Source organism: Podarcis bocagei, assembly GCF_964188305.1.
Source record: "Podarcis bocagei genome assembly, chromosome: 17".
Taxonomy (NCBI): Eukaryota; Metazoa; Chordata; class Lepidosauria; order Squamata; family Lacertidae; genus Podarcis; species Podarcis bocagei.
Window position 1 is genome coordinate 10,611,435 of NC_138143.1, and position 11,543 is coordinate 10,622,977.

Sequence of the window (11,543 nt, forward strand, 5' to 3'; positions counted from 1 at the left end):
TATTGAGCGTGTTGGGTATAAGCAACCTTGCATGGCTCCAGTCAGCAGAGTGCAGGGTTCCAGGGGTCAGCAAACTTTTTCAGCAGCGGGCTGGTCCACTGTCCCTCAGACCTTGTGGGGGGCCAGACTGTATTTTGAAAAAAATATATGAACGAATTCCTATGCCCCATAAATAACCCAGAGATGCATTTTAAATAAAAGGACACATTCTACTCATGTAAAAACACGCTGATTCCTGGACCGTCCATGGGCCGGATTTAGAAGGCAATTGGGCAGGATCCAGCCCCAGGGCCTTAGTTTGCCTACCCATGGTTGAGACTAACAGATAGTCAAGGCAAATACACTGTGTGCTGTCCCACTAAACACGTAAGCTACTCTCCTTCCTTCTGCGTGTTCCCTCTCTCTCTCTCTCTGCTGCACAAGGTTAACCTGGAAAACCTCCTCTCACCATCCAGAGTCAGAATCCAAAGCCATCCTTGCAAATATTTATTTATTCGTTCATTAAATATAAAGCACAGTCAAACCTTGGCTGTCGAACACAGTCCGTTCCAGAAGCCCGATTGGCTTCCAAAACATTTGACAACCAAGGCACGGCTTCCAATTCGTTGCAGGAGCTTCCTGCACACAAGCAGAAGCTGAGTCAGACGTTCAGCTTCCAAAAAAGTTTGAAATCCAGAGCGTTTACGTCTGGGTTTTCGGCATTCGGGAGCCGAAACGTTCCAAAACGGAGCCTTTCGGCAACCGAGGTTTGACTGTAACAGGAAGTAAAGAACCCTTTTTTTTCCTTTACAAATGGGACCCCTGCTTAATTTATTTTACCCTTTTTAGCAGTGCTAGTGATGTGTGAATGGGTTAGCTCCAGTTTCCAAGCTTCTATTTCTCTGAGAGACACACACACACACACACACACACACAGTCATACCTCGGGTTACAGATGCTTCAGGTTGCGCGTTTTCGGGTTACGGATGCGCCAAAACCCGGAAGTACCGGAACGGGTTAGTTCCGTGTGTGTGTGTGTGTGTATTAAGCCAACTCATTTTATTTTTGAAACCTAGGAGGGAAGGAGGAGAGGGGCGATTGTTTCACCTGACAAGCTGACTTTGATTGGCAGAATGAGCAGAGTGATCAGCAATTGCCGAATTCCTTCCAACATGGCTGGAGAGGCACCCACTGCATGTAGGAGAGGGGGAATGCTCCGGGTGCTGCAAAGGACACAAGGAAAATGAGCGGAGCAGCTACATACTCAGTTTCTGATGAATGCGCCGCAGTTCACCCTGCACAGCTTCCAGCTCCTCGCAAAGGAACTTCTTGCTGCAGGTTGAGCAAAGGTGGGTGGGGAGGGGGGGAGAAAAGAAAGAAGGGAGAACGTCAAAACACAGTAATGAAGACTAACTGAGAAAGTAAGAGAGCAACACTCTCTTCCAGCACACTGTCACTCCAGTTTGGTCTGTTGAAGGTCTCCAACATGGTGCATGGCACTTGTTCTGGGACTACAACTCCCATCAGCTCCAGCCACTATGGGCATAGTCAAGAATTATGGGAGTTGTAGTCCAATATCTAGAGTTGTAGTCCAACATCTAAAGAGTACTGCCTTGGTTACATCTGGATTAAGATCATCCACCAAACTCCTTTCACTCCAACCTGACACCTAAGCCTGCTTAGATGTGTCAGTGGATCTATGGAGGCCCAAGCCAGCCCAGGGGTGCCCTTGATCAAGACTTCCTTATATACCGCCCTATACCTGGAGGTCTCAGGGTGGTTCATAGAAAAGATCACAATCTATAAAATCAAAATAAAAACAATAACCCAATAATACCCCCACCCCCCCAAAAGAGCCACATTTTAAAAGGGTATAGGATGTCAGTCTGGTCTGCCAAAGGCCTGGTTAAAAGGGAACATTTTTGCCTGGTGCCTAAAGGTATCTAATGAAGGTGCCAGGCGAACTTCCCTGGGGAGAGCATTCCACAGATGGGGAGCCACTGCAGAAAAGGCCCTGTTCTCGTGTTGCCACCCTCCGCACCTCTCAAGGAAGAGGCACACGAAGGAGGACCTCAGAAGTTGATATTGGGGTCCAGGTAGGTTCATATGGAAAGAGGCAGTCCTTGAGGTATTGTGATCCTGAGCCGTTTAAGGCTTTACAGGTCAAAACCAGCACTTTGAATTGGGCCCGGAAACTAATTGGCAGCCAGCGCAGTCGGACCAGGATCAGATATGCATTGGATACTGCACTGAGTAATAATAATAATAATAATAATAAATTTTATTTATATCCCGCCCTCCCCAGCCAAAGCTGGGCTCAGGGCGGCTAACAACAATAAAACAGTACAAAAGTACAGCATAAACAACATTCTAAAATCATTCATTATAAAATTAATTAATTCAAGCCACTGGCAACCATTGGGCCAGAGCTCCGCGAAGATTGCCGAGGGAGGGAGTCAGGCTGTGCCCTGGCCAAAGGCCTGGTGGAACAGCTCTGTCTTGCAGGCCCTGTGAAGTAGGACCTCACACTCCACCTAACAGCCCCTTCCCTCTTCTCTCGCCCGTGTTTTCTCCCACCTCTCAAGGACCTCTTGCGACAGGTTCTCCATGGAGCTTTCCTTCTCGATCATGGATCCATGGAGTCCTTGAACCTCTCTGGTCATGACTTTCCATACATCCTGGATCCTTTTCTGGATGAGGCTATCAAACATCGCCCCATGAGGTGAGCGGGCAAAAAACTGCACCTCCTCTGGACAGGAAGAGACAAAGGAGTCATTGGAGCAGAGCTTTCCAAGACCACCAAAGGAGAGGCAGGACAAAATGGCCTCCACTAATCTGAGGAGGCGGCAAGTATTCAGCACACCTTTGATCGACCTGCGCAAGTGTGGGGTTTCGCATCAGGTGCAGAACTTAGCCTGCCAACATTCTTGGCTTTCGTTTTTTAAATTATTGGGTTTCTTGTCTTTATGGCTGTGGAGAGAAACTTAAAAATATATTGGTCTTGCTAGGAGAGCTGAGCAGGGTGGGCTTCAGGAGGCTACAAAGCACTTTGTAGAACGGAAGCAGAATAGAAGAATTTGGCCTTTCCATGGTGCAGTATTCCAGGTTCTCCTTTTAACAGAGCAGGGTGATTACTGTATTTTTTGCTCTATAAGACTCACTTTTTCCCTCCTAAAAAGTAAGGGGAAATGTGTGTGTGTCTTATGGAGCGAATGCAGGCTGCACAGCTATCCCAGAAGCCAGAACAGCAAGAGGGATTGCTGCTTTCACTGTGCAGCGATCCCTCTTGCTGTTCTGGCTTCTGAGATTCAGAATATTTTTTTTCTTGTTTTCCTCCTCCAAAAACTAGGTGCGTCTTATGGTCTGGTGCGTCTTATAGAGCAGAAATACGGTAATTTGCAAAATCAGTATCAACTGGCTACGTAGAATTGTGAAGAATACCCAACTCATTAGCACACACTGGAACACAGAGCATGACCTGCGATTAAGATGGGACATTGTAATAAGCTACTTTCCTCCAATTATTCAAAGTCTTAGTCGTGATAGACTTGGGATCCTAAGGAAAAACGTACTAGGAATTTTTCCAGATGGAGTCACACTGAAATGAATGGATATTGCGATCCAGTTCACTTCTGTGGTGTTTCTGTAGAAGGCCTGCAGAAATTTCATAGCCATCAGGACCAGACACATTAAGATACCAGGCTCCATGGAGAATTCTGAACACACGGAATCCCCAAAGGTGATCATCATTCCTCCTTTGCACAGGTAAGTGATGCCCCCTTTGGAGCTATACTAAATACTGAGCAGACCACATTCTGCAAAGCCGTAACCAGCACCAATGCATTTTAAAGCCATGCTCCAGATTGGCTGGTGCTTAGGAGTCTCCACAATCCTTACCTTCCAGCTCCTTGATCCGACCTTGTTGCTGGTTGCTCTCCTGCTCCAACAAGGTGATTGAGTGGCTCAATGCCTGAAAAGCCTGGCAGGAAAACATGGCACAGACAGGGTTAATGCACACAGCCACTGCCTTTGTGTAGTAGCAGTAGTAGTAATATTTCATTTATACCCCACCCATCTGGCTGGGTTGCCCAAGCCACTCTGGGCCGCTTCCAAGACACAAAAGCATAATAAAAAAAATAAAAATAAATCTGATCCGATATAAAAATCACAATAACTTTAGAATAAACAACTTATATCAAACAAAGCAACATTCAACAATCCATCAGTAATCTAACAGTAAACAGTAAAATTAAACACCAGCAAATAATAATTAAACAGTTCAACCACAATAAAGAATTACCAATCTAATAGAAGTAACAGCAGATCACAATGCATAAAATACAGTGGTACCTCGGGTTACATACGCTTCAGATTACATACGCTTCAGGTTACACACTCCACTAACTCAGAACTAATGCTTCAGGTTAAGAACTTTGCTTCAGGCTGAGAACAGAAATTGTGGCGCAGCGACAGCGGCAGCAGGAGGCCCCATTAGCTAAAGTGGTGCTTCAGGTTAAGAACAGTTTCAGGTTAAGAACAGACCTCCGAAATGAATTAAATACTTAACCCGAGGTACCACTGTACCACAAAAACATGTAAAAGGATAAAACTGAAAAACAAAGAAGCACAATTTATAAAACTATTTTAAAAAAAATATCCATGAACTCCTCTCTTCCCAGCTGCTGCTGCTGTTCTCAAAGTCATAGTCTGGGAAAGGCTCGGTGGGGCAAGGCAGGTGGTAATGCCATTGCCTGATGAGGAACAGAAAGTCTCTCTCCTCTGTGTTAGGGTACCAGCGCAGGGGAGAGCAGAGGCTGCAGACTGGAAGGCAGCACTGGATGACTGGCATGAAGACACAGTCCTCTTGTAGTCAAGGTCCCTGACTTCACCACAGAGCAGAGAGAGAGCTCTTGCCTTCATGCTCTGCCTGTGAGCTTCCTGGAGGTTATCTGGTAACAACTACTACTACTACCACTATCATCATCATCATCATATTATTATTATTATTATTATTATTATTATTATTATTATTATTATTATTATTATTTATGTTCCACCCATCTGGCTGGGTTTCCCCAGCCACTCTGGGCAGCTTACAGCACATAAAAAATTGCAAAACATTAGACATCAAAAACTTCCCTAAACAGGGCTGCCTTCAGATGTCTTCTAAAAGCCAGATAGTTGTTTATATCCTTGACATCTGATGGGAGGGTGTTCCACAGGGCGGGCACCACTACCGAGAAGGTAATCTCACTTCTCGCAGTAAGGGAACCGCCAGAAGGCCCTCGGAGCTGGACCTGTGTCCGGGTTGAATGATCAGGGTGGAGACGCTCCTTCAGATATACTGGGTGGGCCGAGGCTGTTTAGGGCTTTAAAGGTCAGCACCAACACTTTGAATTGTGCTTGGAAACGTACTGGGAGCCAATGTAGGTCTTTCAGGACCGGTGTTATATGGTCTCAGCAGCCACTCCCAGTCCCCAGTCTAGCTGCCACATTCTGGATCAGTTGTAATTTCCGAGTCACATTCAAAGGTAGTCCCACGTAGAGCGCATTGCAGTAGTCCAAGCTGTTGGCCATGTTAGATACATTTCCGATATTAACTGTGCTGCAATAATGTGGGAAAGGTTCCAGGTTAAATTCTTCCAAGTCTCCAAGCAGGGCTGGGAATGTTCTTTTCCTGAAACCCTAGAGATTATCTACCTGTTGCTGTAGCCAATGCTAAGCTCTATGGACCAATTGCCTGACTCCTTCCCTTTCTACTAAGCCAAAGCTTCCCAACTCCAATGGTTAAATGGTTAAGTGCTTTCCCAAATGTACCTGGATAAGAAACGAGCATCTTCCACAGCCTTACCTCCGCCCAAGACCTTACCTTGGTTTGAGCATACAGCTGAGCTTTGATAAGATCCACTTCGTTTTTCACCATCTGGGATTCTGGGACCATTACTGCAAGAGAAAGGTAGCAGCTATGCATAAGAAACACCCAGCGGTGGAAATCAACATCTGAAGCTCAGGCTGAAGATCAGAAAGCCCAATTTTCTCTTTTTTATACGAAATTATTTATCTGGTTTTTCAGATTAAAATTTTACATACCCAACACACAACATAAAACCAAGAATCCAAAGAATCTCCTGGAATTTCCTCCTCCCCTTTGTGGGTCCTATTGTTAATCATTTTCTCCTGGATCTTTTATGATAATCCAGATCTTTTACATCTCCATTGTATCCAAAATTCACCATTAAACTACAAGTGTTATTTCAATCTTACTAACATTTTTAGCTGTTTACAGTGGTTTTTAAGATATATTATAAATTCCCCCCCACTCCTTATTAAAAATGTTGTCTTCCTGATTTCTGATTCTTCTGGTCATTTTAGCCATTTTGGCATAATCCATCAACTTAATCTGCCATTCTTCTCTGTTAGGGACTTTATCTTCTTTATCTTCCATCGGAAGCCCGATTCTCATTGCAGCTGGAGCCCTGGACTGCAAACCAGAAAGTGTTGGTCCAGCTCTGCTGTTTTCCCTGCTTCCTTCCAGATCACCTCCAAGCAGGAGAGACACTTGGCCTTTCCACATTTATCTCCATCACCAGTCAGCTAAGTTTCTGCAAGGTCACAAGGCAAAGAATATCACTTACGAGTTGGCTTCATAGTAGCTATCTCAAGATGGCTCTGGGCGTGCTGCACAAAAAGGAGCAAAATAATAATAATAATCACCATCTGCCTCCTTCCAATAAGCTAACTCTTTAACAATGGTCCACAAGAACTCCAGAGAACCTGGTGGAGACCTGTGGGATGGAATCAGATGGCCTGACACCCAATGCGAGCAGAGGGTTTTCTCTGAAGTTCTGCCAGCAAAGGTACCTCTATTATACAGGATTCCTGATTGAAAAGTTGTGCAGTTGTTATCCCTCCATTCATATGCAACGTGTGGGGTGGAGGGAATAGGACTATATACATTAAACCCGCTCTCCCAACATTCACAGGCAGTCTAGCTCTGCCCTTCTGACAGCCGCACATTCGGCAAATCATCAGGCAAGAGACCGTGTGAATATCCTCTCTACTCAGTCAATAGCCTTCTGCATCCTAGATTCCCGATGAGTGGAAAGCTTGTGTGTGGTCAGCTGTGTATAACATCAATTCTCCACCTAGTCAGTGTCAGGAAACAAGCACCTTCGCCTCCCGCCATGGTAGAAGGAGAGGAAGAGTACAAAGTAGAACAAATTCTAGACTCCAGGATATGAAGAAAGAAGTTGCAATACCTGATTGCGTGGAAGGGCTATGGCCCTGAAGAAAGATCATGGGAATGCACAAAATATGTCCATGCGCCAGACTTGCAAAGGATGTTCCATACACGCCACCTCAACCGACCGAAACCACCGGGTTAGGAGGAGGAGGGCTCTGTAGAGGGGCTGATGTCAGGGACTGGGCAGAGGAGGAATAGTGGAGACCGCTTCCCCATCCTGACCTTCCCAGGGAGGAGGAAGTGGAAGACAGTACAGTGGTACCTCGGGTTAAGTACTTAATTCGTTCCGGAGGTCTGTTCTTAACCTGAAACTGGTCTTAACCTGAAGCACCACTTTAGCTAATGGGGCCTCCTGCTGCCGCTGGAGCACAAATTCTGTTCTCATCCTGAAGCAAAGTTCTTAATCCGAGGTACTATTTCTGGGTTAGCAGAGTCTGTAACCTGAAGCGTATGTAACCCGAGGTACCACTGTATAGATTTACAACAGGGGCTTTGAGGGAAGTCACAGCCTAGAGGCAGATGAGGGGGAAAGCTGGGAAATCATGGAAGAGCCAGAACAACACTCGGCTGACACGTTGTCATTAGAAAGCATTCCAGATCCTCCACCTCCCAGAACCCAGGGAGCCTTAAAAGTCAGAGAGCAAAGAGCTCAAAGACCGAGGGCATGTAGCAGCACCCGTAGAAGAGATGAATGAGGAAGTAGGAGAGACGGGGGATGGGGTGGAGATTCATTTGAGACAACACCATTTTCCAAGAGGCTGGGTTCTATAGGCTCTCTCTGTTAGGATTGAAATAAAAAAGGACAGTAAGAAACTTTTCCTTGTCTTGATACTTTCCTGGGCGACCAGACAGGAGCCGATGACAGCATTATGACAGTCAGGAATTGGGTTCCTCATGGGATAGATGCCTAAATCTTATAGGTTGTACAAGCATAAGCTATCCCTTCTAGATGGAGCAAGCTTGTTTTCTCCTGCTTCGGAGGACAGGACGCAAACCAATGCTTTCAAGTTACAAAAAAGGAGATTTCCCCTAAACCTCAGGAAACGTTCAACAGTGGAATGGACTCCTCTGTAAGTCAGAGGCAGTGCTAGAGGGTGCAATCCTGCTTCTCCCTGCCGCATAGAGGGATAGCGACTGAGCATGCCACGGTTTATAGCAGGGTGGATTTGATTTAAATCATGATTTAAATCACTAGTCAGTAAAATTTGATTTAAATCAGTAAGACTTGATTTAAATGAAGCTCCGTCACTGAGCACCCCCCTGTCGCCACATGTCCAACACCAGTAATGTTGGCAGTACAGCTTCGTGGGTGCAAACCTGCCTCCCCCTCACACACGTGTTAGGGATAACCAGAACAGGCTTGCCTGCCCACCTGCAATGCCAGGACTGCAACAAGAAAATCCAAACTGGCAATTCAAGTCACCTTCAAGCCAGTAAGAGCTGTTCGACAGTGGAATTTGCTGCCAAGGAGTATGGTGGAGTCTCCTTCTTTGGAGGTCTTTAAGCAGAGGCTTGACAACCATATGTCAGGAGTGCTCTGATGGTGTTTCCTGCTTGGCAGGGGGTTGGACTCGATGGCCCTTGTGGTCTCTTCCAACTCTATGATTCTATGATTCTATGATTCTACAGTTGTGGCTTGTGGGTCACTTGTAGCTTTGGCAGGCTCTCTATTTAAGCAGCCCCCACCAAGGAGCCAGGATTGCCCCTCCTGACCTTCCTTTAGCAGAACACAAGCGCTTTCCGCCACCGTCTTGTAGCCCACCCACGACACTTACCATTGGCATCGTGCTGCCTGCCCGAGACAGGCACCAGATGGGAGAGAGGTTTCGGCACATATCATTCTGGGAAACTGGCATCAACAATGGCTCCTGGGAGAGAAGGAGACAGAGTTTACATTTGATTTGGCAGGAGGGTCAGAGAAAGAAGGCCCAGACCAATAACCAGCAGAACGCTGGGACCTGAGCGGCGAGTCCCTATAGTGCCCCAGTCTCTTGGTTTCCAAGCCCCTGGACTGGAGGTGTGAAAACTTGCCACTAGGTGGTGCTGCAAGTTTCTATTCCCAGCGCCTACAACTGAACATCAGACGGACGCGGGTGGCACTGTGGGTTAAACCACAGAGCCTAGGACTTGCCTAGGTCGGTGGTTCGAATCCCCGCGACAGGGTGAGCTCCCATTGCTCGATCCCAGCTCCTGCCAACCTAGCAGTTCGAAAGCACGTCAAAGTGCAAGTAGATAAATAGGTACTGCTCCGGCGGGAAGGTAAACGGCGTTTCCGTGCGCTGCTCTGGTTTGCCAGAAGTGGCTTAGTCATGCTGGCCACATGACCCGGAAACTGTACACTGGCTCCCTCGGCCAATAAAGCAAGATGAGCGCCGCAACCCCAGAGTCGGCCACGACTGGACCTAATGGTAAGGGGTCCCTTTACCTTTACCCTACAACTGAACATCAGCTTCAGCCAGTGCAAAGTCTGGAGAAGAGAATCTCCTGCACAGTTATCTTAATATATGTACAAGTAGAAGGGCTTAAGAGAATTAGTTTCAATCATTTTAGAGAAAGGCTTATTCAGAGAAAGAAATATGCCACTAAGCTATTTGAGAGATTCCTCCTCTTTTTGCCTACAGGCCTGACTGGGTGGAGGTCGTGTGCATGAAATTAAGTATAAATAGGCAGCTACGGCAATTTTTTATTATTATTATTATTATTATTATTATTATTATTATTATTCATCATTATTATTATATTGTATAAGTTGTATCTTTGCTTTCGATGTGCATTGTGATGTTTTATGCACTGTGAGTTGCTGTTATTTTTATCAATTATAGTTTAGAACAGTGTTTCCCAAAGGGGGCGGATCACCATTTGCTCTGATTTATCACTAAACAGCGGTTTTCCCCTCAAAAACATGAGTCAAGCAGAGACTCAGGCAAGGGAGACCTCAGACTTGCTTCTTAAAACCGCCTGAAACAGGCAAGGAGGCAGCAGCTGCCTTGGTCAGGCGCCTCTTCCAACCAGAAGCAGATTCCTTTTTTTGGGGTGTGTGTATAATTTGTATTAAGTTTTTCTATTTTCTATTTTAGAATATTTATCTGAGCAACCTTAAAATATCAGTGGCTTCCTTTCTCCTCCATCCATGCTTCAATTTGCACGCCATAGATCCCTGCATGTTTTACATAAACGAAACCATTCAGTAATCCATTGTTACATCCATTAAAACTTGTTTACACTGTTGAACTTATCTTAATGCTGCCAACGTTTTCAAACATACACAATTATTTCCCATATATTCAATAAACATTTTCCAGTCTTCTTTAGACGTATGTTCTTCTTGTCCTCTTATTCTATAAGTTAAGTCTGCCAGCGGCGCCTTTTCCATCAGTTTACGTCGCCATTCTTCTTTAGTTGGGACCTTGCTCATTTCCCATTTTGGGGCTAACAAAACACGGGTGCAGTAAAGCGAACCAGAGCAGTGCATGGAAACGCCATTTACCTTCCCGCCGGAGTGGTACCTATTTATCTACTTGCACTTTGACATGCTTTCTAACTGCTGGGTTGGCAGGAGCAGGGACCGAGCAACGGGAGCTCACCCCGTTGCGGGGATTTGAACCTCCGACCTTCTGATTGGCAAGTCCTAGGCTCTGTGGTTTAACTCACAGCCAGCTGCGCCTATTCCATCAGTTTAAGTTGCCATTCTTCTTTAGTTGGGACCTTGTTCGTTTTCCATTTTGGGGCTAACAAAACACGGGTGAAGTGGCATACATAAATAGCCTTTTTTTTTTAAACCTGGGAATTTCCATCGGAATTATCCCTAACAAAAAGGACTCTGGTTTTTTGTGTTGTTGTTTCCATCTGAATTATCCCTAACGAAAAGGACTCTTTTTTGTGTGTTTGTGTGTTGTTGTTGTTGTTGTGTGTATGTTTTGGAAAGTACCTTCCCAAAAAGATACTTTCCCAACCACCAGCAGCTTCCATGGCTGACAGAGTGCCTGGGATGGACGTAATGCTCAGACCTCCGGGAGGAGAGCGCCCCTTAATCCGGATCCTGCGCCGCTTCTGGCCCCCCAGGTACCCTGCCCCGGCGGATGCTATTCTTTCCCACCCCACCCCCAGCCTCGCCCCACCTACGGGGATCATCCCCCCCCCCTCTTTTACCGTCGTGGCCAACGCCACCTCCTCTCTCGAGTCCATCGCGCGGCTCTGCCCCGAGCGCCCTCCACTTGCCCTGCCGGGCGCAGACAGGAGCTGCCTGAGCGCAGCCCGAGGGATCCCGCGCGCCGCCTCCCGGCGTGTAACAAAGGGGCGTGGCCCCTCGTGGCCTCGCCTC

General features: G+C 46.4%; 1 protein-coding gene across 3 annotated transcripts in view; it reads right to left on the minus strand.

Annotated features, from left to right (window-relative positions):
• CCDC159 (coiled-coil domain containing 159) overlaps nucleotides 1-11,543 on the minus strand; it is a 29,373-nt gene that overhangs the window by 16,642 nt on the left and 1,188 nt on the right. Inside the window, exons 1-7 of one of the 3 annotated variants that reach the window (XM_081176889.1) lie at nucleotides 11,372-11,517; nucleotides 8,998-9,090; nucleotides 6,615-6,657; nucleotides 5,849-5,922; nucleotides 3,877-3,958; nucleotides 2,557-2,728; nucleotides 1,244-1,311 (exon numbers count right to left, since the gene is read on the minus strand). In XM_081176889.1, the coding sequence (XP_081033015.1) occupies nucleotides 1,244-1,311; nucleotides 2,557-2,728; nucleotides 3,877-3,958; nucleotides 5,849-5,922; nucleotides 6,615-6,657; nucleotides 8,998-9,090; nucleotides 11,372-11,407 (568 nt within the window). In that variant the 5' untranslated portion in view covers nucleotides 11,408-11,517. Of the gene's footprint in view, nucleotides 1-1,243; nucleotides 1,312-2,556; nucleotides 2,729-3,876; nucleotides 3,959-5,848; nucleotides 5,923-6,614; nucleotides 6,658-8,997; nucleotides 9,091-11,371; nucleotides 11,518-11,543 lie in introns of those variants that run through there. The other 2 variants (XM_081176890.1, XM_081176891.1) reach the window with 2 other exon arrangements.